This window comes from Cadophora gregata (genome assembly GCF_030347475.1).
Source record: "Cadophora gregata isolate MNR1 chromosome Unknown scaffold_4, whole genome shotgun sequence".
NCBI lineage: Eukaryota > Fungi > Ascomycota > Leotiomycetes > Helotiales > Ploettnerulaceae > Cadophora > Cadophora gregata.
The window spans coordinates 2,742,857-2,768,567 of record NW_026695927.1 but is presented as its reverse complement, the minus strand read 5'-3'; the positions used below and the strand labels follow the sequence as shown (position 1 = coordinate 2,768,567).

Sequence of the window (25,711 nt, the reverse complement as noted above, 5' to 3'; positions counted from 1 at the left end):
ATCACACGAAGCAAGTTGATCAGATGTCTGTCCCGCTGTCTCACTTGCTCACTCCCACAGTCATTTATCCCACAGTAGCTCGAGTAGGTAGGCGACAATTGCATTATCTACTAGTACTCTACGAGTAGATAAGTTTAGGGCGCGTCTCGGACCGCCCCATTAGCCTTGCATCAAGCAAAGTGCTGATCATAGCCTCGTCGATGTCGCACTGCATTGAAACACAGCCAGACGGTCATCTCGCCTTACCTTGCCTTGCCTTGCCTCCACTTCACCGGAGTGTATATAAGGAGGCTTCTCCTCCTTTCCTTATCCTCACCTTCACGCCATTGACTTCTTCATTTGTATGCGAATGTGTCTATTGTGATTGTAAATGTCGTTGTTTCGTGGTATTATCTACGGACAGCACATTATGGTATACATCCCACGCCTCCCTCCTTTCATGGGTTTGATGAGTGAAACGCGAAATCTTGAAAGACATTGCCGTTCCGGGATTAACGGTTAACTAGCTTCCCTCACCCCCATTCCATCCATCCGGCTAGATATCTACTTGTGGAGGTAGCCACATTTCTCCTCCCGCAAGGGCGGCAAGGCGGCAGGACTCAAAAGCACATCGCTTCCTCTAACGCGCAGTCCTCCAAACAACCATGCACAAAGCAAAAGCAAAAACAAAAACGAAAGGGTATATCAGGCCCATCGACTCCTTCCGCGCCACGCCCCGCGGCCCATGGATATGGATGTAAATGCTAACGCATGCCAATGCAACGTAACGAAATAGCCAGCAGCTCCAGCTCAGTCGCGTAGCAAAGAAGCTAAAAGATTTTGAAGGAAAGCCAGCTTGAGCGAAGGAAAGAAAGAAAAGCAACGCCAACGTATAATGTACAGTATGTAGGACGGGTGCCACCCATTCGTTAATCGTCGCCGACAATCCCAACCCATGGAGATGCTTAATCCGAATCCGGTATCTCAATGACGGGAGGGAAAAATTTGCCCTTTCTGCGTCTCGGGGCAGATGGGAGCACCCTTCGTTCTCAAGATCAGTAATGCTCTTGAAAACACGTCTACTGCGCGAAGACAATATGAGGGGGAGAGAGCCAGGGTAGTGGGAGGTTTAGGGTCCAGTCATCCAGGTACTCACTCGTCCTCGTCTTCATCGGCCGAAATGCCTGGCTGAGGATCACCTTCCTCGTAGTCAGGATCCATTTCTGGGTCATCGTCAAGCTTATTCCGGCGAGGACGCTTCGCGTTTGGACTACCACGGGCACTTTCACTGCTGTGTCTAAATCCATTCGTTGGTTTACGGGGACTGACTGCCGGACCGCCGTTGCCATTTAGGTCCTGGGCCTTGCGTTTGCGGAGAACGCTACTTGCGTCGCTTGATACAGAGGCCTGGCGATTTGTTTGTGCCGATGCCTGGCGAGAACCTGCGAATGTTGTTCGGGGTATCGCTGATGGGGCTCTCGATGGCTGTTGCTGTTTATGGATCACACCATCGACTTTCTTGTCGATTCCTTCGATCTTGTCATTGAGACTATGGATCTTTCCGTCGAGATCTTCGTCAGAGGTTTGAAGCTCGAAGCATCGTCTTGCGAGTTCCTCGGTCAGGTCACTGATTGCCTGGTGCGCACCAGCCAGACTTGCAGACGTTGTTGCGGACATCGTCGCAACGTCCTTCTCGAGCAGCTTCTTTAGTCTATGCAGATCCAAAGTGTGGGTATCAACGTCAGTGCGAAGTGCCTTTAGCATCCCATCATCTTGCCTGCTGGCTGGTGCAGGAGAAACAGCTGGGGCGGGCGCGGGTGCCGGTGCAGGAGCTTGTCTGGATTCTTTGAGTTCAGAAAACTCCGTTTGGATTGCCCTGAGTTTGATACCTATAGTCGACATCTGTGAATTGAGGCTCTGCAATGTCATGTCATGATTTCGCAGGTTTGGGAATGTCTGGCCGATACTATCGACCATAGCACGATGCAGTTCGCCGGTGTTCATATTATCCATTCGAAACTGCAAACTGTCGGTGATCTGAGACTGTGCCTCGATATACTTATCGAGATGAGTGCTAATTTCCTGGATGGTAGTCGCGAATTTCGCGTCCAGGCTTGCTGGAGCGTACAAGTTTTGTGACCGAATCACCTCTATGGCACGTCCTGCGGCGGCACCGACCGCATCCGAGATAGCTTTATTCTGTCTCTGGAATTGTTCATCGACAGACTTTTGTAAGGTTTGGACATATGACTGCATCGGGGCGTACGAGTCATTCAATGTTTTGACAGAAGACTGAATCGACGCATTAGATTCTTCCAATATCTTAAAAGATGCTTGTACCGAGCCGTTAGAATCTTCTAAACTTTGCAGAGAAGACTCAACAGTAGATACACGCTCCATGATAGGCTGCAAGTGATGATTGACAAGTGTCTCAACGGTACTGCCGGTAGAATCGACTAGTGCAGCAATGTCTTCCGCCATATCGTTCTTGAGCTGGTCGACTTGATTGGAAAGGTGACTAAAATCTGCGACAGTGACTGATGACTGCGCCAACGGAGCTTGAAGTCTCCGCTCGCGTTCTAGTGCCAAAATGCGATCTCCGATTGATGGATCTGGAGTTCCCGACTGTGGCTTCTGTTCAATAGCTGCCAAACGAATTTCCAATGCAGTAAGATCAGGAGAATTGCGGTTCTTCTGGGTAGAGCTGGTCTTCTGAACACCTTCCCATGCCTTCGTCTGCTCCTCGACCTTGGCTATGCGATCCGTAGCACTGGTCACACTAGATTCGAGCCCGTTCAATTTAATCTTAAGGCCATCAATTTCTTCGATATTTGACGATCGGGAAACAACGGGACGAAGCGTCGCCTCAAGAGCCACGAGTTGCTGCTTGACCGCATCGTGGTCCTTATTCGCAGCAGCTGATTGATATGCAGTTCTTTCTAGGCTAGAGATTCTATTCTCTACCTTTTTTAAAGCTGCATTATCTTCCACTACCTTGACCCTATCGTCGATTTGTGTAATAGTCCTACGAAGATCATTTTGCTCTTCGCTTAGAGTTTGAGCTACGTTGTCTCGGGCTTTGGAGGTTCTGTCAAGGGCGCCGACGGAGTGTGTCAGGTTGTTGACTGTAGCAGTCAGGTTTGTCATTCCTGCCTCTGTCCTTGATGAACGGCCATCGTATGCTTTGACTTCAGATCGTAATTGATCTAGGCCACTGATCTTACGCAGCTGTTCTGTGAGATCGGGAGGGACAGCTTGTGAAAATCTAGCAATAGTTTCCTTAGCTAGTTTTAAGTCCTCAGATAGGTTTTGAATAGTTGTAGCGAATTCACTTTGCATCGAGAAGAGCTTTTCGGTTCTAGACCGCTCTCTAGTAAACTCAGCTCGGAGGACTCGAATCTCTTCTTTGAGTTCCTTCTGGATCTTTTCGTTCAGGTCGTTGGATTTTAGGTGTTGGGCGTCGAAGTATGCCTTTTGCTCTTGAAGTCGGTCATCCAATATTCGATGACTGCTTTCGCATTTCCCTTCGACAGTATTGAGGCGATCCCTGGTTTGCTGAAGCTCTTGAGTGCTGCTTCCGAGAATGCTGGGGAGTACCTTCTCCGCAACCTGCTCAGCTGCTCGACGAAGCGAAGCTTCTTTCTGTTCCGACTCCTTCACAGCTTTTTTATGCTCTCTGTCGGCAGTTTTCTTGGCTTGGACTTGAGGGTCTTTTATGGAAGGCCATCTCTCATGGTTTTCTTTAGACTTGTCGAACTCCGCCACTGCCTTATTGAGCCTGGCCTTGGACTTTTCGACCAGCGATTTCGCCGAGCAGAGCTCGCTCACCTCAACGAGAATATCCCCTATGGAGTCAACGAACGGCTGAGATCCCAGCAAGACGTCATTTTTCGTTGATAATGCGGTATGTTGCACAAGCGCACTTTCCGCACGCTTGGCTTCGTCGTGCCTGGCTAAATCAGTAGCTCCAGCTCTATCGACTGAAGCCATAGCTGGTGCAGCTACTTCTATAGTAGAACTCCCTTGTTCAGAGACAGCTGCTTTCTGCATGGCTGCTTTAGCTTTGTATAATTTTGCTTGTTCTTCACGCTGCTTCCTCTCCTCTTCAGCTTTTGCTGCTCGCCCAAGAATACTGATTCCCGCCTCTGCAGCTCTCAGAGGCTGCTCTAGTGAAGCAGAGTTTGTTCTCGCTACTGCTGGCCGGTCGGATTGTCGATAGGGACTTGAGTCAGAAGGTGACCGAACACCACTTCCTCCTACTAGTAGTTAGTTTATATTGTGAATGATAGCTTTAAAATTACGCTAAATAGGAAACAAGTTATAGCCACGGATGAATTAAAGGATATTATAGGCGTGAATCGGGCTACTAAGTGAATACTCACGCCGCGAATCATTGACTGGGGCAGGGATTTGTGGTGAAAAGGGCAAGGTCATGCTCGACGGCTTCACCGGCGCTGGAATCATATCTCTTGATGGCGATTGACCAGGCTTGTAGGAGTCATAGCCACTTCTGTCCAATTCGTGCCGCTCACCTTCAACTCTATCATATCTGCCCGATGGAAACCGATCTCGTTGTGGTGACCTAGAACGGTCGTTTTGCCTAGCTCTTGGTCGACTTTCTTTTGGAGTAGCGCGCGTCGAATTAAAATTGTAGGCACTCAAGTTGTCTAAATGTCGGCGATCATTCGACATGGTGAACGCAGTTCGATACCTGCAACGGCTTGAACTCCTTCTTTCTTGTCCTTGGACACTGTCGTCTACTCAAGCATTCGGCTTCTGGAAGATGGGTGTTAGAAGGCAGATAATAAGAACGATGGTTCGTTGTTGAGAAGAAGAGATGGAGGCAGCTGATGAGGTGCAACAAATAGAGAAGGATGGAACAGAAGGGAATCAAATCGAGGGGGAGGAGGTATCTTGTACTATATATTGAAGGAAGGTGCGTTTCTAAATGTCTCAGAAATCTGGTGCAAGACGCAAAATGGCAGGAGCAATAGTAGCGCTATACACAAAGTTGCGTGAAGTAATGGCAAGAGCTATACGTACGTCTCTATGCCCAGCTACATGTGCTTCCTTCGATTACAGCACAAGATGTCCGCGGACGTAATATGCGCATTATCGAGAGCTACGTCAACAACACGAGTTCTGCGGAGCGGGTCAAGACATTCGACGGTCGTGTGCTGAAGCGGGGGTTGATCGCAGGCGTTTGAGTTTGAGAAATCACCAGAAACCCTGTTGCAGACAACTTGACCCCGACAAGTGGTTACAGAATAGTGTTGAAGAAGTGACGGGCTATGTTGGGAAATGCGCAGACGTGCTTTGACTTGTGGGAGAAATTCGAAAAGGAAGAGAAGCCTGAAATGTCTGAAAAGTTCAGTGCCGTGAATTTATATCTGCACGTACGCGCTGGCGAGTGAAGTGCATGGATGCAAGGAGAAGGCGTTTCCGATTTGCTGCAGCTTGGGCATTGCTAAAAGTTTAGTCTGGGTTGATTGCCGCCGCCCCGCCATTGACGCGTGAAGCTAAGTTGGGATAAGCGCGCAGTGAATATGGGTAAACACACCCCGGCGGTGCATACATACACGCCAGAATTAAATCCTACCAGGCTGGCTTTTGAAGACAGGCACCGCAACGAGCTTCTTGCACGTCCTGTTATCCACCGCTTCAGAAAACATACAACTCTCTCACAATGGCTGCCGTAAGCACTATTTAACCATGGAGCTTACCAGATAATTCTAACAGATACGCAGGTAATTCAAACCGTGTCAGAGAGCAAAGAGCTTCGCGGGCTCAACCTCATCGCGGCGCATTCCCATATTCGTGGTCTAGGAGTAGATCCAGATACTCTCGAGCCACGGACATCATCGCAAGGGTTGGTGGGACAGGAAAGAGCGCGTAAAGCTGCAGCGGTCATTCTGCAGATGGTCAAGGAGGGCAAGATTGCTGGACGGGCTGTGTTGATTGCCGGGCCTCCTAGGTATGAAGATTGAACAGTTGGTTACGATAGAAATGCTGACAGGGCAAAAGTACGGGAAAGACAGCTATTGCGATGGGTATGGCACAATCCCTGGGTTCCGATGTTCCCTTCACGATGTTAGCCTCGTCCGAGATATTTTCCCTCGAGATGTCCAAGACCGAAGCTTTGGAGCAAGCATTCCGCAAGTCGATCGGCGTCCGGATAAAGGAAGAGAGCGAGATGATTGAGGGAGAGGTCGTCGAGATCCAGACCGACCGGAGTGTAACAGGAGGCACGAAACAGGGCAAGCTCACAATCAAGACCACCGACATGGAATCGGTATACGACATGGGCAGCAAGATGATTGATGCCATGACCAAGGAGCGAGTGATGGCAGGAGACATAATTTCTATTGACAAGTCCTCCGGCAAGATCAGCAAGCTGGGGAGATCATTCGCCAAATCACGCGACTACGATGCTATGGGCGTAGACACCAAGTTCCTCCAGTGCCCAGACGGAGACCTTCAGAAACGCAAGGAAGTCGTGCATACAGTTAGCCTCCACGAGATTGACGTGATAAACTCGAGAACGCAAGGGTTCCTAGCACTGTTTTCCGGAGACACTGGCGAGATTAGAAGCGAAGTTCGGGACCAGATCAACACAAAAGTAGCAGAGTGGAAGGAAGAAGGCAAGGCAGAAATTGTGCCAGGCGTGCTCTTCATTGACGAAGTCCACATGCTCGATATTGAATGTTTCTCGTTCATCAACCGAGCTCTCGAAGACGAATTAGCACCTATCGTCATAATGGCCAGCAACAGAGGCAACTCTCGCATCCGCGGCACAAACTACCGCAGTCCCCACGGCCTGCCCCTCGATTTCCTCGACCGCGTAGTGATTGTCAGCACACACGCCTATGCAAAGGAGGAAATCCAGCAGATCTTATCTATCCGCGCCCAAGAGGAGGAAGTCGACATTACACCAGATGCCCTCGCTCTCCTGACCAAGATTGGACAAGAGACCGGTCTGCGCTATGCCAGCAATCTGATTACCACCAGCCAGCTGATCTCAGCAAAGAGACGGGCAAAGCAAGTCGGGATTGAGGATGTGCAGCGTAGTTTCCAGCTGTTTTATGATTCTGGAAGAAGCGTCAAGTTCGTGGCTGAGTTTGAGAAGCGGTTGATTGGTGATGCTGGGGCTGTGAATTTGAGCTTCACGAATGGACATGGTGATGCTATGGAGATTTCTTGATTTGACTTTCTTGGTCGGAAGGCGTTGGGTGTACGATTGATCCATTCCTGGGGGCCTGACTTACGCAGGTAGAGCGGGGATTTGGCCCTGGGAAAATGAGATGATATGATATGGTAGATCGAAGTGTACTGTACAAGTAGAAAAAGTTCGTTAGCACCTGAGTGTAATGCCACGATTTGGAAGAGTGCAAACACTAACACTAATATTGTGAAATAAGGATAGGTAGCATCATTATGAACTTTTACTTTCCATTTCTTTTTGGGTATCATTCATGCTCATGAATCTCAGGCGTCTCATTATTCATACAAAATCCACAACTCTATCCCAAGGTCCATCATCACCAAGTCTCCTAAATTCAACCCCTTCACCGAAATATCCTGCATCCTGCCACGCAACCATCGTAGGACCATCATAAGGACCTTGCTTCGCCGCTCCATCTCGTCCATCAATCCACCTATATTCCCACATCTTGGCCGGCATCTCTTCAGCAATCTCCTCTTTAGGCGGTTCTACCCAATCTTCTCCCGATTCACGCCTGTACTGCCGAATCAGCATCTCCCTCTCCTGCTCATAAATCTCCGTCTGTCCTCTTGTGAGCAGGTGATCCGCCGCACCAGTAATCTTGTTGACAGCATCTCTAATTTTAACCTGCTCCGGATCCTCATCCTCTTTCTTAGCATCTACTTCCATTGGATCCTGACCCTTCTTCTTTAATTTCCATTTCGGGATCTTCTTTGTTTTTGTCTGACCTTTGCCGAGACGAGCGAGAGCTTCTAGGACTGTTTCTCCACGCTCGAGATGTAGGATGAGAACACGGAGGATGTCAGGGAGCAGCATTGCATCGTCCTCTAGTCGCTTCTGCCGTAGTTCCGCCTCGCGCTTCTCATGTGCTTCAGCAGCTTTCTTCATCTCCTTCTTGCTGACGCCTTCTAACCACATATCATGCTTTGCATCTGGATCGTTTGCTTTCCGTACAAAGTTTCCTGCAGCATCAAATCGGCCTTCTTCCTGCTCGGCTTTCATGTTGAATGCATCGACTTTGGGAGCATTACGCTTCAAACCACCAGCGCCGACTTCCTCGTCAATGTCTTCTTCCTGTGCAGCGAGCGCAGCGTCTTCTTCGTCGTCTGAGGAAAGCTGGTCGTCCATTGCGTGGGTGGAGAGTTTGCCTTTGGGATCGAGTGCGAAATTCCCTGAGACGTGACCACCGCTGCGACTGCTCTCCACCTGGCCCTCTATCTCATCGACATCAAGAAACTTGACTGCCTTCTCTTTGGCTTTTGAGCTCACTGCGCCCTCTTCCTTCTCATCATCCTCTTCCAGGTCTCCAAACATATCCTCATCTTCATCTTCCTCGGCAGGCCCATTACCTCCACTCCCATCCTTCCCATACTCAAACGCCTCTGCGAGATTTACTTCCCCTTTCTTCCCCTTCTTACTCCTCGCCCTCTCTTCAGCGCGAGCATCGAACCCCTCATTCTCGGAGTCGCTGTCATAACCGTCGATATTGACAGCCCCACGCTTCATGCCCGCCCCAGACCCGATAACGTCGGCTTCGAGTACGGCATCTTCTTCAGGCGCGTCGGGCGCAAGAGCTGAGGGGTTGCGGATATCGAATTTAGGTTTCTTGCTTGTAGAGGGGCCACCGCCGTCTTCAGTCTCGCCGTGGTGAGTTCGCGCGAATTGCTCGCCGGCGCGTTTGGGGCGGGCTGCTGCGTAGCGGGAGGACATTTTGGTTGTATCTCAGGAAACCATGGGTTAGATTGGTGGCTGTTTGGATATGTGGTTGAGTTGTGAAGTGGAGTTTGTATTTTGTTGTTGAAGTGGAGTGAATCGAGTCTACTGCGAAGCTAGCTAGATCGTGTGCCAGGCACACCCGAGACGTCATTTTGTCAGCTTGAGCTTCGAGCTTCTTTTGAACCACTACCTCTATTTCCTCCAACATCTCGACATATTCTCTTCACTTTCTTCCACCTTTCCACAACTTCCGCTTAAATACTTCCAAGATGGTAAAACTTTACAAACTAGAAACGTAAGGAAATGCTAACATCCATCCAGTCGTTCGGCAACTATTACGAGCAAGACGATCCGATGGCGATGTATCAGATGCTGCAAAGAGGCGGCATGCGTGGTCCTCCCAAGCGTTTCGATGAATACTACCGCTGCTACCCAACAGTCATGCTTCCTGGGCCCGAAAGAGAGGATCTGAACTATGGCGGGAAGATTATTATGCCGCCCTCTGCGCTCGAGAAGCTCACCAGACTACACATCACCTACCCCATGCTCTTCGAGCTCACAAACGGCCAGACGGATAGAACGACTCATTGCGGTGTATTAGAATTCATTGCGGAGGAAGGGAAAGTGTATCTGCCAAACTGGGTAGGTTCTGTCACCCCGCGATGAGGGGTAATGCCTAACATGAACAGATGATGCAAGTCCTCCTTCTTGATACTGGGGACCTGATCCAAATCCGCTCTACTGATCTCGCCCTCGCCTCTCTCGTCAAACTCCAACCGCAGGATGTCAACTTCCTCGAGATCTCCGACCCGAAAGCCGTGCTCGAGAAAGCTTTCCGAAACTTCTCTACCGTCACAAAAGGCGACATCTTCTCCTTCAAATACAATGATACTATTTACGATGTAGCAGTCTTGGAGGTCAAGCCAGAGAGTACTAAGATGGGAGTCTGTGTAATGGAGACAGATGTAGAAGTCGACTTTGCCCCTCCGATAGGCTACGTCGAGCCCACCCGAACATGTGGCACATCCACACCCAGATCTGGAGTCGGTCTGCCCGCAGGAGGAACGCTACATAGTCAAGGGACCATGGCACAAGCCATCAACTACGACGCTATCGCCCCATCATCCAACTCCGCTCTCGCAGGCGCCAAAGCCGTATCCTCGAACTTCCTCCTTGGTGGGCAGAAACTCTCTGCAAAGAAGAGCAGCAAGAATCCTACTCCGAAAGCCTCTACTCCCGTTGCAGGAACGAGTACGAACCCTCCCCCCGCAGCAGTAGCTCCTGTCCGCAGAACGAACGGACCGCAACCTCTTAGGCTAGCACCCAATAAATTGTTCTTCGGGTATGAGATCAAGCCGGTAAAGACACAAGCCGACAAGGATAAGGAGAATGCCGATGCACAACAACCTCACTTTTCTGGACAGGGTCACACCTTGAAGGGTGGTGCCAAGCGCGAGAAAGAGGAGAAGCCTGAGATCAAGGAGGCGAAGAAGCCTGAACCAAGTGTGGGACGAAGATTGGATGGACGAAAAGCCTAGACTTGCTTCTTAATCGGTAATGTCTAGCGGAGGATATTTGAGATTGTGATTTGACGGCGTTTCTAGATTCTGGAGACTGGGCTGGGACTTTGACTTGGGAGGGCATGAGGGATGGCGTTGGAGAGGCTGCTATTACTTACGTGCCCGATGCTATGCTTGGGTCAGATAAATAGCTCAGTTGAGCAGAAGAATGATACTTTGATTCCTCATCACCTCCCTAGTGTGAGGGCTTGAGTCTCATTTTAACCGTTTTAGACATTTTCACCATTCCAAGAAGTGAAGGCGCAGCCGCTGAGTCTTCTGGCTTTAATGGACAGGTTGCTAGGGTTTTGCCGCAGCCTCATTCCCTCGTCGCTTTGAGATGCACCATGATGTGAGCCTTCAAGGAATTGTTATTCTTCGTTAGCTTTGTTGACTTTCTATTGCTATAACATATGTATGCACACACACATATGAATTTGCTAGGGAAGAAATTGTTCCATACCACCATGGAGCATTACATCTGTTTGCAGGGGAGCTGATTGGCGTGAAGCCGATTTGACCTGCGCCGCCTATTCTCAGCTTTGATGTGTTTCTCCAAGGCGAGGAATACCAGAAGCACTCCACTTTCGTCCTCGTCTTTCGCATATTTTTCAATCTCAGCAGCAGTCTTCGGCTTCTACAGTTTCTTACCGTATATCATGTCTTTGATCGTACCTCCAACGCTTTCTACGCCCCATTTTTCTTTATCAGACATCTGTACTTCACGCCTCAAAGGTGGGTGGTCTAGGGTGGCTTTTGCCATTTTGGTGTACTCCTAGTATTTGATTTAGCGCCTTTGCTTGCAACATGTGAAGGTCTGTCAATTCTGAGAGATATTATATCGTTCGGTACTTTGTGCGAGGAAATCACACAGTTAGAAGGTTCTGCACGTACCGGCTTAGACATGATCATATCATCCATGAATATGTCAACATCGTCTCCTAGCTTGCTCCTCTCTATTCTCTTCTTGATCATGTACTCCTCCATAGATCGCTTGGCTGTATTTGCAGCATCGTGGTAACGGTCAGCCTGATACTGGAAGTGCTCTTTTGCCCTGTCCGACATTGCGATAACATCCAGAATATCTTTCTTGACATATTCTTCAAGTAGTGGCAATTTCATCTCTTTGCCATCTGGACCCTTTTCTTTCGGGTCTTGAAGTTTGATCCCGGACTTCACGAGCAGATGTGCGAATGTCACCATATGCCCACAGAACTCTACCCAGTACTTTATAATTACCGGCTGTGTTACGCCATGGTGTTGACGAAACTCAAAAGTCGTCGGTTTGTTGAGTCTGGACATCGAGACGTTCAAAGCAACCCAGTTGCGGACTCCCGTGTTCATGAAACGTTTGATAATGTTTCCATTTATCTCTTCCCCTGCAGAGTAGCCGCTGATCTGCGACCTGAGGTCTTCCAAGGACTTGGTCGCATAGATTGCGTCGGCGAATCCTCTGGGTGTGTACCTCCCTTCTGCTGCCAAGCCAAGATCTATGTTCCCCGTTCTGGGTACTTCTGCAATCCAAAACCTCCTCTTGCTCATTCCCTCTCTTAGCCGCACGCACCACGATGACTCTCGCATATGGCTCTGCACGAATGTCTCGATCTGGTTCTCGAACAAACCGTAGAGTACGCACAACGTCTGAGCCAGCTCCAGGCTGACTTCCTCGTCTTTCAGCGCGAAATGTACATGCAAGTGCTCCTCTTCCGTGAACCACACCCCGTGTTCATAGTCCGGTTGAAGCTCGTCGTGCAATTCTCTCAATGCTGGAAGAACTTCCGAATCAAGTTTGTCATAATCATACACTTTGGACACCAGCTCTGCACCTACGCATCTGTAGTATTTTCTCATAGTTTTGTATGACTGTTGTGGATCAAAAGTCGTCCCATATGTCTCCCGACTCGGTATGAGACTATCATCAGCGACCAAAGTCCAGGTGTTCGCCGCAGCAGTCTTCGGCTTTCCGCCCCAAGGCACGTCACCAATCAACAGCTTCCCTGGCTTTGAACTTGGTAATTCACGATTAAGGAATGCAACAAAATAATGTAGTAAGTTATGGCGGAGATTATCCGATTTGTAAGAACTGGTCGAATGCGAATTCCGGCTCGTCTCGCTGAATGTTGGTGAGGGCTGTTGTAAACCCGTCGCCACGCGAGTGTTGTACAGGTTCCTTGCGGCGACCCAGTGATCGGTTTTCCTGGTTTCCTGATTGTAGTAGCTATCTACTATAGCGGGCATTGGATTGATTGATGGGTTGGTGTCCAACCAGTCGAAGTACGATTTTCTGTCGATCGCAAAGTCGAGCTCCATTTCGAGACCGAAGGTAAGTTTGGGACCTTCGTACTTTGAAAGAAGGTTGACGATCTCCAGCTCAGACATTGCTGTCTTGATGCTTTCCATAGCATCCGTGTTATCCATTCATATTCTCGTGGATGTTGCTTTCTATGGGTGGGGTATATCAACTCCTCGGCTCGTTTTTCGCTGTATTGGCGGAGAAGTGGAAATCCAGACTCTGTTTTCGCGATTGATCACTCTATACGATTAATAATTGATGCCATTCTCGTCAGGGCAATATGCTTTGTATGGTATCCAATTCCGTCAAGTCAGAACAAAGCTTTGGAGCTAAGATACTGAGCAGGCGAGACGCAAACAGCAAGAGCACTTTGTCAGGTACGATTATCCAATAGGTTTATTATCAATCAAGCCTTTTTAGCTCTAGTGCTTGCAAATTAAAGGCCTACAGCGCATGCTGTAGACTTAGTCCGCCATCTCCCCCATGAGTCTTTCAATCTTCCCACAAGGTTCATTTAGTACAGTAGCCAAAACGTACTCGTACTTATGTCATTTCCAAATCTTGGTTACCTGTGTTCAATACACAGCTTCTGAAATTCTATTTATTAGCCATGCGATGTGCCTTCCTCCTCGCTTCTATTGGAGCAAAAGGATATTCTCCCTTGGCATGTCTCGCCAATTCGATCAGGTTCAGCTCATAGAACTCATGTGATCCAACCCTAGAGACTTTTTTATATTCTTCCAATGTCATACTGCCTCGCTCAAACTCCTCTTTGGCATATCCCTCGAATCTTTTCTTCCTTTGCCTGGCTCGCTTAAGCTTCTGCTCTGTCAAGTCTGCTTTCGTAGTAGGATATTTCGGCAAATGTGAGAACACCCGTTTCTTGATTCTCTGCGTATGTCTTCTACTGAGCATAGGAGGAGCAACTGCATTTATATTGCCGGAAGATCTGGGGCCTGACGGCTCTTTTGGAGACGGGAAAGACGGGTAGTCATATGTGACATGCTTGCTCCCACCCTCCTTTGAGTTTGGTCCACTATGTGAGAAGAATACCAAACTGCTCCTCTCACCGACGGTAGTATTAATGAAATGCTGCAATGCACACCCGCGGAAGAAAATCACATCGCCAGGCAGAAACCTCAGCTTCAGATCCAGATCTGGCAGACAGAGTTCGCCGCCAGTGAATGCTCCTGTACATGTCATGCCTACCCATCCATCTCTAATGTCACCTCTATCTCTGTGATTCCGTACTTGCACATTTCGCAAGCTCGCCATGCCGAGAAAAGTATGGTTATTGGTGAACTTTACTGCCTCGAGTCCAGTATCTGCTCTGGTCATGCGATCGACTTGTTCGCGATAGGTTTTGTACCGCTGTCGGTCGATTGCCTCGAACCATAGACTCATGGCCTGATGTATGGGGGCCATGTCGACGAGAAATTTCACCCTGGCGCCAAATTTCCCGGGATGCAGACCGAGGATATCGCTGGAGAGGCTGTGTTCCCAGGGCTTTGGCTCGTCTGGGTATGCGGGCTGTCGCCAGCATGCGAAGTGGAATACACCACAAGGTTTATTCTTGCTGGTCCAGAATTCTTTCGTTCTGCGAAACTCGTCTTGGGGATACCTAAGATCTAGAATTGATGGCTCTGGGGGGTGGACCCCGGCATTCTCGAGCCGGTTCATGGCCTCCTGAATATGTTTGTGCATAGGGATTTGTTGAGCTGGCGTGTTTCCGAAGGGCTCTTCCATACCAGAATTTACTTTGACTAGGAGCGATTCACCAACTGCATCTTTCAGGTGGATTGAGCTGTTTATGGTGCGATCAGGCACAGCGGGATTAGACGGTGGAATAATTCTGTTGGCAAGGAGTGCCTTAAGAGTTTTTGATCTGTCTCTGATGTACTCCACTGGGATGGAGCAAAATCTCCGGCTGAGGTACTCTCGGATATGTTCCTTTTCTGCCCATTCACGAGGAAGAAAGAAGCCATACGGGCTCTTTTCTTCTCTGCCTGGATCACAGTCAGCAGCATATCCAGAACCATGGAGCCGGCAAGCATGCCATCTGCTTTCGCCCATTCTGTTACATCCTTCCATAACCCCTCTTTTGAAGCCTTCTCCTCCTCTGCAGCTTCAGTGATCAATCTGACACACTCTTCCGCAGCCGTCTCGATTTCGGCATCCGTAGCTCCACAAAAAGCGCCGTTCAGCTCTTCAGTTGTGATTGTGCCAGAACCAATGTCTTCATCGATACCAGTATCATCATCCTCCCTCTCTGCGGGATTAGTTCTAGTAACTTTGTACCTCTCTGCCACCTTTTTCTGATACAAATCTTCCGCTTCGTACAGTACAGCTGGAATCGTATCCGCCGTGTACTTGAGAATATAGTGTTTGTTTAGCTTGGGGTGAGATTTGTCTTGTCTCCTGTGTACCACAGATGTGTTGTCGGAACTGTCAATCTCCTCAGCCACATCTAACCTTGATGAGAGATGATCTCTACGTCCCGATCTATTCACTATGGCATGAATGGAACGGGTCCTTTCAATGAGAGCCTTCCGTTTCCTTCTTCTCGGTTGTTGAGAATTATGTGGTCTCCACTCATCACTTGAGTCCGGATTGGCAATATCTGTATGACGGCGCTTCTCTGAGTTTGCACTCAAACTTGGCTTCCTAACTGAGGCAGAGAAATAAGGCACTGAGGAGTGAGACTTCGAACTTATAACTCCTTTTCGTCGTGGAGACTTGGATTCATCGGTGATAGAGTTAGTCCAAGGGAGCCTGGAGGGGAGGATAACGACTGGTACGGTCTTGGCGATGCTGCTCCTTTGCTCTCTCTTTATGCCTGCTACTTTTCCACCACGACTACGCTGCCCCTCAGACTTTTCATGTATGCTTCGTGGTATATCTGCCAAGCTTCGATTTTGTTTATCAGACATATTGTTGCCCGGCTGCAGTGTAGTTGCTGGAGGATGGATGGTAGTGTCCTTGATGTATTGTCGTGTTGACACTTGTGTTTTGACTGACTCCCTGTCAGAAGAAGAAACTGCTTCTCTATTTTTGGGAGGTGCAGAGTGAGTTGCAGAGTGGAACTGAGCAGGTGTCTGCGTTTGAGGCTGGAATTTGCCCATTGCTTCCATGGCTTTGGCGAATGCGTCGGCGAAGGCCGTCGTCATTTGCATGGGTGCGCCCCCTTCCATTTCATTAGAAAGAAATAGTAGGCTCTCCAATGTGAAAAAGAAATAGCTTCGATTTGTTACACGAGATAAGCCGATTTGTGTGAATCAGTGCCAGATGCTGTTGTAAACGAGATGGAGGCAGACAATGTCGCTAATGTGCAAGGAACAGATTCAGAAACAAACAAAATGAAACATCAATTTCTGTTAATACCGAGTATTATAGTTTTAGGGGTTCTGGCATAGAGATCGGCCTTGGAAAATTGGGTCCGCAATCAGTCAAGGTGTACTGAATGCGGCAGTGGAATGCAACGTTGAAAATCGAAAAGGAACACCATTGTCGCAACATTTCGCTTAAGTACGGCACTATCGACAATGAAAGCTTACTTCCAATATGATTTGCTGACGGTACTATCTCCAAATGAATGCTTGAACAGAACAATTGACGCTGCTCCAAGTCATCCTCTGAAAGTCACGTGCTAAAGTTTCATGAAACCAAACTCTGCGATAGTGAGACTTTGATATCACAGGCTTCAAGTAGAACATATATTTTATTTATAATAACAATTGGTTTATTAATCGCTGGTTTCTGTTATCACCCAAATTGTGTCTACTGAGGTTCTAAATTTGTTTGTTTACAAAGCTGTGCTGGTGATTCGCTTAATGAAACCAGGATGATGGGCTGCAAGCTCCAGGTGTGTCCTAGAAGGACATGCCATTATACGCTCCAAGCATCGAATGAGAGATCTCACGGGTACAGGATAATCGAAGTTAAGACGTTCCGAACACTTTGGACCCGGCTTCTCTTTTTCTTCTTTTTGGACAAAATCACGACATCAATTTGAAGTAGAAAATGCCCCACTTCCACTAAGTAGACTTAGATCCAGTGTCTTAGCACCCCAGTAGTCACACTTAAAGATGGCAGACTTGATATTTTTCCATGAAATAATACAAAGAGGCGAAGCGAGCCGAAAGCCTAGTGAACCAGAACCAGATGGTCTCTAATCAAAATCAAGCTAACTAGTAACTGCCACTTGATGTAGCGTCGGCGCTCGACTATTTTCCCCCACCATAAATTGCGCTCCTCTAAACTCACATATAACAAAAATTGGATCCTTGGATGCCTGTCTCAGACTTAACAAGGACGCCCAAGAACATACTCAGCTAATTTTGAATATTCGGATTTTCCAACTACCAAAAAGTCACGATGTATGTAGCTTGGGTACACTCCAAAGAGCAGCAAAAAGTCCTCGAAGACCGGCATGAGCGACTTCAAAGAGATGAGAAACTGGAGAAAAGTTGGAAATCAATTGGGATCCCTTTTATCCAAGCGTTCTACCAGATGTGAGTTTATGTCCTTTCTTTGACCTGGTTCCATATTAACATACCTGATTACAGTGTCAGATTACGTGACAGAACGATCTTAATACCGCACTTGGATGGTACTCAAAGCGATCAGAATTACAAGAGTAATCAATACCTAAGAGCCCTTGATGCTTACAGCCAATGGCAAAATGGCCGTTTGGCCAACGCCCTAAGTGGGACAACTCCACCGAATGTCAGCCGGATTAGACACTTCATCCTCCACAACTTATGCTTGCAAATGATCAATCAACAAGTCTTGCAAAACGTCAATTCGCACCTCGTTAAAGCAACTTACAAATTCTATGCAAGCTATTTAGGAAGCACGAAAATTCTAATGGCGCCTGAGGAGCCTACAGATCTGTACACGAGAAAAATCTTCAATCTCATGAAAAGATTACCAATCGAGATTCAATTGATGATCCTGGAAATGCTACCGCTCCACCGAGGAGACTTGGAAGTCCGATTGTTTTATCCATACCTGATTCCGCGGTGGATCGAGACTGTACCAGTACGTTTCACTCGATACTTCACCCGGTTATGTTCTACTGGCAACATGGACTATGTTGGGAGATACTACAGAAGTGACGTGACAGAAGAGGAAGTGGAGGAGGAAGGCTTCTATGCTGACGGAGTCGATGTTTACCGTCTGAAATCGCTAGACTATCACAGCATGGAAACATCGCGTCTCCGCATCTATCTGGCCTTGCCTGAGAATAAGTCTAAGCGAGCAGGCGACACAGAGATGATAAATCAAGTGGACCACTCAGCCTTGAAAGGTGCAAGTACAATTCTGCGTCGGCAGCTCGAGAAGCTCTTTATAAGCGACAGAGATAACACACTGAGAAAATCACAATCCGTTATCGGATTTGATGAGAGCGGGGATGATATCGTCCCCTTCTCCTGTAGCCGCGAGCATTGGATCGATATTAGTACGAGATGGGGACTGGGCTGTCAAACATGCACAGTTCAGCTGCCCGCACGACCGTTTTTGATACCGCTCAGCTTCAGCTGTAGGCAGTTTCAATGTAAACCTGGAAAAGTCTCAGATCAGTATCTTTTGATTTTTGAGGATGAGCTTTCTGAGATATTCAAAAACATGACAATAGCTTGGAGACCAATCTTTTGGCAGGAAGACCCTGTGATACACTTCTTCCGAGACGATGAACAGGAAGAGGAGTTTGCTTGTTGGATGGATGAGGGCTGCAGTACTGTAGGGCTTGGGGGTGAGGAACATGATTCTTAGAGAGGAGCACGCACTTTGGAGTGGATGTCGAGTTCATGCGAAGGCTGAAGACCCTAGAAACACAAGACAGTCGGCTACTTGACAACGGCAGAGGTAAATCGACAGAAACCAGCAACAAGAAGTGTGCCACAAGTCATTGAGGTTACCAGGAGGTTTCAGAGCCAGACAAAGTTGCAAACGGAGGTTTCTAACACCGAAAAGCTTCATTTTGAAACCAGAATTGCGAAACCAACGCTTTGCAGCCCCCGAGACCCACCATCTATCTGCTCTAAATCCAATCACGAGTCTTCGAACATGAACAGTCATAGCAAGCATCAGGCTGGTGGACCGATGATCAGGAAAAGATACACAATTTGAGATTGCTCGGTATTATGAAATACCTGATCTACCAGAGTGGATGGAAAAGCCAGAATATTGACCGGTATATGGCGAGAATTCATGAGCTGGTATGTGTTTCTGAGGTGCTAATATAAGACTATTGAAAGAAAGGATCGAGGGAAACTATAAGGAAAAGATCACCGGTTTGAGGCACTATCTGGAGTAGTTTACTTGGTATCAAAGACATGAAAAGAATTACTTGATGTTATAGGCGGAACATCAGCGTTACGCTGTCGTCAACAATCAAATTCAAAGTTGAAAGGAACAAGTGCCACGCAATATAAGATCTGCCCTTGAGATGTGGTATGCTAGTGAATAGTCGAAATGACTTGACAGGGTAGATAGGAGAGATATGAGATGCCATCCGGTACTGATAACGCCAACATGCCTAGGTGCCTTTATGCACGCAGAGATGCGTTGGTCTGTTATCGAGGACTGGGTAGGAAATTGATCAGACCATCAAAAAAATTCCAAGGCAGCAGGATACTGAGATTGAATTATATTGATCTACAAGCCTGAACGACGAGATTTGACCTTGAAGTAATACGTGGACAGCAGAGCTACCTTTCCGTGACGACACACGAAGGATAAAAGAGAAGAGAGGCAAAACGTCTTTCAATCAGCAAGTGAAAGAGACTTGTGCCACTTTAAATCTATCTCCTGAGTCCGCAACATATTTTGGTTGGTTGTGAGCTCATCATAAATCTGGCTGTCTGGCCACATAGCAGGATCACCGTGTCCGGCCGACGGCCACAAAGTACAACAATGAAATGGCTCTCCGGCAACATGAAAAGCTCAATACGGTCATATAAGCTCTGATAGTTTCTCCAGAGGCGTGCTGTTGATACCCAGGGCATGCGAAGGCAGTTCTAGCCTCGCTTAAACTCCACTAGGGTGTCTTCTATTTGTGAGCATTCCATTCAGAATAGATGCTCGTCCCTTCGATTCACCTTGACCTCGGAACCACGAAATCTTGAGACTCTCTACCTTCATCTTTCACAGATGTCTGCTCACCAACAGAACAACCGCGTCGCACCAGCCACGGGTCGCGCCTCATCGCCGACAGCCACTCGCGTCGGAAGCACACAAACACGGCATGCTCAGCGTTCTGGTTGACAAGCTTTCAACCCCATGTCTCCAAATCCACGACCGGTGTTGTCAAGCAGCGAAATTATCAGAGGACGCCCTGCAAACATTGCTACTCCTGGGACCTCCAATCAGCAGGAGCTCCAAAGAGGTACTCGAACTGGTGCAGTTCAAGGAAAATCAGCCTCACGAAGACGATTGCGCCACAGTGCACCTCAGCGTCAAACAGCTTCTCAGGATACAGCTTCAAGACATCGAATTGCGAATACAGCGTCTCTGCCAATCACCACTTCTCCTGCCGTGGCAACAGTCGGTACTGTTACAGCCCCTGGCACACCAGTCAGTCCTCTTCCACCACAATTTTTAAGACCAGCTCAGTCGAACTCAGAAATGAACGGACAACAAACACGTCCCTCGCAACCCTTGCGGAGCCAAACAACAAGTTTGGTACCTGCTACATTGTCAGACACAACCCTCGGACCTGTCGAAGATACCCAAGACACTCCAGGGATGAAGGAAGCATCATCTGAACATGACGAGAAGAATTGTGTCGAGGAAGTACCTCTACACCAGTCTGTGATCATGTGCATTCCAAAACTTTGGCACGCTAATGATGATCCACAGATTAATCAGATCTGGAAGCATGGTGAAGATCTACGTCGGTGCCGAAAAGCACTGCTGGGTGCTACACGAAGATGCTCTTTGTCACTACTCTGAATACTTCAAGAAAGCTTTCCAAGGGCATTTCGCCGAGGCCGATCAAAAGTCAATCGTTTTGGAGGAAGACGACTCGGTCACATTCGGATCCTTTGTGGAATGGATCTACACTGGCAGAATCGACTGCAGTCTACACGCAGAGAAATCGCACACGAAACAGCCAAAGGAACACTTCCTGCTCTACATCCACCTGGAGATCTCCGCAGATAAATACCTCTTGCCTGTGTTGTCAGAGTGTGCGCTCTTAGAATGGGAGAATTGCCACTCTAGAGACACCCATATCAAGCTCCTTGTTGAAGAAATCAAGCTCATCTTCGAGAAATGCCCAGAGAAGTCAAAGTTCCGGCTTCCGGCTGTAATGCTAGTGCTGAGATATTACATGTCCGGAAGGAACCAAGACTACAACTACATGGGCCAAGTCTTGTCCTGCGATCCTTCCTTTGCAGAGACTTTCGCCAAAGAGCTGAAGAACCACCAGGATCTTGAGGCTACGTCGAGCTGTTGGATTGATGGTTGCTCTTTGCACCCTGTGGTTGTTGCGTCGAACCAAACATCCGCACATAAGCGCCAACGGGTCAACTGAATTGTCGCCTCAGGACACTGATAACACGTTATATTCGTCCTTTACAGTCTCAATTCTCTGGAAGAATTGCGGATTTGATGGAATGTTGAACAAGTCTTAAACAATGGCATGAGGGGGTCATTCTCAGGAAACGAAATTTGCACATTGCTTGAACACAGGATGCGATGTATTCACAATCGATACAGAGAGGTGTCGATTGCCGTCGCTTGAATCAGTAGATATACTCAAGGATAAAGTTTCAATACAAAATGTTATTGTGAGGACTCTGAAAAGAAAAATCAATTCCCACCCTATAATGCGGAGAGATCTCAAATATCATTTATCATCGTTTCCCTCGCCCTTTTCCACCTCCAGCTTTTCTGAAGCGTGAATCTCACTTATCTCCCCAATGTCCTCGTTCCCATCCTAGCCTTCTCCAGACTCCAGTCGCTGAATCAAGGCTTCCAGAATATTAGTAGCTAAAACTGACACTTCTTTGAAGATTGTGGTATGTTCACAAGGAGGTCCATGGAGCTCAGAACGAGTTCATCTTCAAGGTTGTCAGGGATCGATTTCGAAGCTTTCCCTGCCTTTTGTACATATTCGTACAAGAATTGCGAAGAGCTAGCTCTTAAATTCTCAAAGAAAACTGGAACCTGTACGAGACCAAAAGTAGCCTTGTTAACTCACGTGCCTGGTAGGTATACTCTCATGGTTGTGGGGCATTACGTTAGCATGTTGACTTCGCTTAGCGCATGACTAGCGCCAAAAGCTCTCCTCAGCAACCTCACCTCCACTCCATCTTCCTCAACTTCGACTGAGGTCTTCACCGACACAGTCACAACTGCGAACGCGCTCTCACTGGAAGTCGACTTGGTTCGGCAGAACACCTTGTCCGGCAACAACCAAAACGTTGTGATCCAATTAAGAACGAACACCTTCTGTTCATCCGGTAGGCCCCTCCCTCCTTTTGTCACGTCGCGAAAGGTGAGGACGCTAAAATTATGCAGATCCAAGATCCTAAAATTCAATCTGCAATACCAACGAGTATCATGGATTCATCGAGCTTGACAAGCGGTAATTCCGACGCGGAGAAATCGAAGGTGCCTGATCGCGAACACGTTCGTGAGTGGAAAGGATTTGGAGAGTATGTCACCCAAAAGTCAAGCCCAAGTCCATTACTGATTGAGAAATCTAGATTGATTCGTTTGAATCCCACGATGGTCACAATCTACGTTGGTCCTGCCAAGGCGAAATGGGTCCTACATGAAGCAATCCTCTGCAACGAATCGAGTTTCTTCAAGAGCGCTTTCCAGAACGGCTTCGCAGAATCATCCTCCAAAACCATGCATCTAGAAGAAGATGATCCCAAGGTCTTCACACTCTTCGTGAACTTTCTCTACAGTCCACAAGCCGGTTGTAATCAACCACACGATGGAAGTCCCGAAGCTTGCGATCACATCAGGGCATATTACGAGCTTGAAGCGTTCGCGGACAGAATTGGATGGGGAAGCCTCTCGGCATGGGCTGAAGATAAGTACAATTACTGTATGACCACCTGGACAGGAGAGAGATACCGTCCTCAGCCTGAATCGGTTCGTTTTGTATTCGAAAGATGCCCCGAGTTTTCTCCTTTCAGAAAATACATGGTTGCAGATGCTGTGTATGACTACCTAAGCTGGGAATTTGAGGATTTCGGATATTGGGCAAAATTGATGGGTATCAATGCCAAGTTTGCTGAACAATGCAACATAGAGCTTAAGGAACACATGAAGAGCAGCGGAAACTTGACATACTTTGAGGGTGATTGTACTCGGCGCGATTGCACAGTTCACTGTCGCGAGGAAATCCTGGCAGAGCAGGGAGAATATTAAGCTACTGAGGCTGCTATACTATGAACTTGATGGTGGTCACAGTCCTGTGGCATAGTTGTTTTGTATCACATAGTAGAAGGGGGTCGTATGATCTATACGAGGGCACATCACATGAAGCACTCTGGAGGGGAATTGGGCACAACTGGCCTAATAGGCATTCTAGCTAGTCAATCAAACTACGGTGGCAACAGCTCCATTGGCATAGAAAGAATCTCCATAGGGATGGAGATTATTCCATAACTATGGAGAATCTTTCTATACCTATAGAGCTGACTTTCTCTTTATTAACCCCATGGAGATTCTTTCTATACTAATAGAGAGTTTTTTCATACCTATGGAACTTACTTTCTCTTTATTAAAGCATGTTTCGTGTGGGAGTACTCAAACTTTAATTGTTTCATATGATCCCCCTCCTCCCTTTTTTTTCTATTTCTCTCTCTCTCTCTCTCTCTCTCTCTCTCTCTCTCTTTCTCTCTCTCTCTCTCGACTGTGCCCTGTAATTCAGGCAGTCACTGGAACATTAGCGATCGCTTCAGCACCACGCCCAGTAAAAGTGTGTTAACGGCAGCTTAGGGGATAGTAAGTCTCTCTGACCTCTCTACGGTAGGTCTCTCTACAGTAGGTCTCTCTACGGTAGGTCTCTCTGTGGTAGGTAAAGAGGTAAGGAGGTGGGAAGGTGTGGAAGTGGGGAAGTAAGGAGTAAAAACTATAAATATTATCTATAGAACTGAACATTTAAGAATGGAGGAAATTCCATAATTATGGATTTATGGATATTTCTATGTTTCATTTTGTATGGCATGAAATCCATAATTATGGAAATACTCTCTATATTTATAGGTGACGAGTCTCCATTCCTATAGAAAGAACTTCCACAAAATACCTCCATATTTATGGAGAATATTTCCATTGGAATGGAGGGGGGTCGCCACCGTAGTGTCATTTGTGAATAAGAACTAGATATGCCAGCATCTTTCAGACCTTGAAGTCCACGTGGTATTGGATGAGGCCAGGATAATGTGTAGAAGTGATGAAGACAATGATCATTGATATGTAGACAGAATGGTGCTTTAGTGGGTTGAGCATTGACTGGGATTGAAGAGCGACTTGACTTTCGTGACATCGCGCTTGGGTTTCGCTTGGCAGTCGCGCTCTGCACGCTCGCGGGCATTTCCCCTCTTCCCAAACTTCTTCCCCCTCTTCCTTCGTGACCCTCATCGAATCACAAGGAAATCAACAATGTACCCATCATTAATGAGCCGCCTTATCATTGCGATCTCTCGATTTCCTTTAATTTCCCCCACATAATGTCTTTGGCACAATCTCGGACCCTGATCACGCTTCCATCGCTCGCAAGCATAGCTCCAGACCAGCCCATTCTCGCCATACTCATCGTTTGCCAGGAATCGTCTAGGTTTGCGTCGAAAGTCTACACAAATCACGATGTTGGAAGCATGACTCCAAAGATGGTTCCCCTTTGAACCCGACACGCTCTACCTCGACTGGTGGTCGCTCCCAGAACATTGGAACGATGTAGCCGCCCTCCAGCCGCCGTCATACTTTTGTCCCGATGAGCTTGCTGGCACTATGTCACAAACTGATTCCCAATAAAGCCCTCTTCGAGATTTATCTGAACGCCATGCTTGCTGTATTTCGCAGCGTCGAAAGCGTCACTCTCGTGCCACTGAGATACATGGGTCCTGAATGCGCGGCATCGATAGATCTTCAACAGCGAGCAGCTCACATGACCTTTGTTATTGCAACTGATATCCGTCGGAGACTCCATATTTCGAGCACTCTGAATTTCATCTTGATCATCCGGTACATGAATTGCCCGGGCTGGAGCAATTCGAGAATGTGTCGGACGATTGGAGAAAAGGATGTCTCTAATGCCAGTTATCGGACATAAACCCGAAACAGCCTCAGCAATCACATCTAAGCTGGAAGCCGCTTAGGAGAAATCCGAGGTACAAGCAATTCACAGATGTTGCAGCAACGAGATTTTTTTTTATGGACACCGTCATGAAAGGTAAGGTTGCTTTGCCTTTACCTTTCAGCTTTTCAGCGCATCTCCGAAATCGTTTGAAAGTCCGTCATTGTTCGTTGTCTTTCTCAACATCACAGAGGCAAGAGCTACACAATTGCAGCACCACATGCTGGTTTGCGAGCATGTGTTCTTGGAGGTGAGCGTGGCGTTTAGGACGGTGCTGAACTTTGACCAATTCAAGCTAGTCTTGCCTGACTCGTCAATCGCGGACCGTCAGCTCAACAGAAATCAACACGGTAAAGCGGGCTCTCGGACATTTTTGGACTCAAATCACATCGATATTTGTGCACCTTTTTATTTGCTTTTTATGGCAAGAATATCTGATTGCCTCAGATTGCGAACAGCGGACAGTCGTTGAATGGTGCTTGGAGTCACGTGTCACTGTCAGTGCAATCCTTGAAGCAGGGGGCGTCCAGTGAGAAGAACTCCCGTCTTGGAAACAGTCAGCAAATTACGGCTGAACACGTCCTCTAAGATGAAACTTTCACCGCCGCTCTCTCTAG

At 47.7% G+C, this 25,711-nt stretch overlaps 9 protein-coding genes across 12 annotated transcripts; 5 read left to right on the top strand and 4 right to left on the bottom strand.

The window, feature by feature from the left end:
- Positions 1-261: 261 nt before the first annotated feature.
- On the bottom strand, positions 262-5,609 carry ONS95_010654 (uncharacterized protein). Of its 2 annotated transcripts, none has more exons than XM_058504269.1 (2): positions 4,512-5,609; positions 262-4,235 (listed from the first exon to the last, which is right to left on the bottom strand). In XM_058504269.1, the coding sequence occupies exons 1-2, from the start codon at positions 4,669-4,671 to the stop codon at positions 1,132-1,134; spliced, it is 3,264 nt and encodes a 1,087-aa protein (XP_058360982.1). In that variant the 5' UTR covers positions 4,672-5,609; the 3' UTR covers positions 262-1,131. The 2 variants fall into 2 exon arrangements, with proteins under 2 accessions (XP_058360982.1, XP_058360981.1); XM_058504268.1 differs by having other exon boundaries at positions 262-4,755; positions 5,023-5,609.
- Positions 5,610-9,061, top strand: RVB2 (RuvB-like protein 2). 3 transcript variants are annotated; one of them, XM_058504266.1, is made up of 3 exons: positions 5,610-5,674; positions 5,727-5,953; positions 6,004-9,061. In XM_058504266.1, the coding sequence occupies exons 1-3, from the start codon at positions 5,666-5,668 to the stop codon at positions 7,178-7,180; spliced, it is 1,413 nt and encodes a 470-aa protein (XP_058360979.1). In that variant the 5' UTR covers positions 5,610-5,665; the 3' UTR covers positions 7,181-9,061. The 3 variants fall into 3 exon arrangements, with proteins under 3 accessions (XP_058360979.1, XP_058360980.1, XP_058360978.1); XM_058504267.1 differs by having other exon boundaries at positions 5,727-7,366; XM_058504265.1 differs by having other exon boundaries at positions 5,610-5,953; positions 6,004-7,366.
- Positions 7,367-9,061, bottom strand: ONS95_010652 (uncharacterized protein). Its single transcript, XM_058504264.1, has one exon. The coding sequence runs from the start codon at positions 8,909-8,911 to the stop codon at positions 7,481-7,483; it is 1,431 nt and encodes a 476-aa protein (XP_058360977.1). The 5' UTR covers positions 8,912-9,061; the 3' UTR covers positions 7,367-7,480.
- A 50-nt stretch (positions 9,062-9,111) lies between these two features.
- On the top strand, positions 9,112-11,272 carry UFD1 (ubiquitin fusion degradation protein). Its single transcript, XM_058504263.1, has 4 exons — positions 9,112-9,189; positions 9,239-9,559; positions 9,607-10,471; positions 10,522-11,272. The coding sequence occupies exons 1-3, from the start codon at positions 9,187-9,189 to the stop codon at positions 10,453-10,455; spliced, it is 1,173 nt and encodes a 390-aa protein (XP_058360976.1). The 5' UTR covers positions 9,112-9,186; the 3' UTR covers positions 10,456-10,471; positions 10,522-11,272.
- On the bottom strand, positions 11,114-12,894 carry ONS95_010650 (uncharacterized protein; the record flags this gene model as incomplete). Its single annotated transcript, XM_058504262.1, has 2 exons — positions 11,114-11,251; positions 11,371-12,894. The coding sequence occupies 2 exons, from the start codon at positions 12,892-12,894 to the stop codon at positions 11,114-11,116; spliced, it is 1,662 nt and encodes a 553-aa protein (XP_058360975.1).
- Positions 12,895-13,366: 472 nt separating this feature from the next.
- On the bottom strand, positions 13,367-15,942 carry ONS95_010649 (uncharacterized protein; the record flags this gene model as incomplete). Its single annotated transcript, XM_058504261.1, has 2 exons — positions 13,367-14,673; positions 14,757-15,942. The coding sequence occupies 2 exons, from the start codon at positions 15,940-15,942 to the stop codon at positions 13,367-13,369; spliced, it is 2,493 nt and encodes an 830-aa protein (XP_058360974.1).
- Positions 15,943-17,143: 1,201 nt separating this feature from the next.
- ONS95_010648 (uncharacterized protein) lies at positions 17,144-18,544 on the top strand (the record flags this gene model as incomplete). Its single annotated transcript, XM_058504260.1, has 2 exons — positions 17,144-17,280; positions 17,335-18,544. 2 exons carry the CDS (start codon positions 17,144-17,146, stop codon positions 18,542-18,544), a joined length of 1,347 nt encoding a protein of 448 aa, XP_058360973.1.
- Positions 18,545-20,053: 1,509 nt separating this feature from the next.
- Positions 20,054-21,308, top strand: ONS95_010647 (uncharacterized protein; the record flags this gene model as incomplete). The annotated part of the gene is made up of 2 exons (XM_058504259.1): positions 20,054-20,580; positions 20,633-21,308. The coding sequence occupies 2 exons, from the start codon at positions 20,054-20,056 to the stop codon at positions 21,306-21,308; spliced, it is 1,203 nt and encodes a 400-aa protein (XP_058360972.1).
- A 790-nt stretch (positions 21,309-22,098) lies between these two features.
- Positions 22,099-23,456, top strand: ONS95_010646 (uncharacterized protein). The gene is made up of 3 exons (XM_058504258.1): positions 22,099-22,239; positions 22,298-22,434; positions 22,486-23,456. Exons 2-3 carry the CDS (start codon positions 22,340-22,342, stop codon positions 23,159-23,161), a joined length of 771 nt encoding a protein of 256 aa, XP_058360971.1. The 5' UTR covers positions 22,099-22,239; positions 22,298-22,339; the 3' UTR covers positions 23,162-23,456.
- The last annotated feature ends 2,255 nt before the right edge of the window (positions 23,457-25,711 follow it).

Coding starts and splice junctions, on each gene's coding strand:
- ONS95_010646 (XM_058504258.1), top strand. CDS start 22,340: ATGGATTCATCGAGCTTGACAAGCGGTAATTCCGACGCGGAGAAATCG. Junction 22,435..22,485: donor GAGTGGAAAGGATTTGGAGA/GTATGTCACCCA, acceptor TGAGAAATCTAG/ATTGATTCGTTTGAATCCCA.
- ONS95_010654 (XM_058504269.1), bottom strand. CDS start 4,671: ATGTCGAATGATCGCCGACATTTAGACAACTTGAGTGCCTACAATTTT. Junction 4,236..4,511: donor CAGATATGATAGAGTTGAAG/GTGAGCGGCACG, acceptor AACTACTAGTAG/GAGGAAGTGGTGTTCGGTCA.
- ONS95_010652 (XM_058504264.1), bottom strand. CDS start 8,911: ATGTCCTCCCGCTACGCAGCAGCCCGCCCCAAACGCGCCGGCGAGCAA.
- UFD1 (XM_058504263.1), top strand. Junction 9,560..9,606: donor AAGTGTATCTGCCAAACTGG/GTAGGTTCTGTC, acceptor TAACATGAACAG/ATGATGCAAGTCCTCCTTCT.
- RVB2 (XM_058504266.1), top strand. Junction 5,954..6,003: donor TTGATTGCCGGGCCTCCTAG/GTATGAAGATTG, acceptor ACAGGGCAAAAG/TACGGGAAAGACAGCTATTG.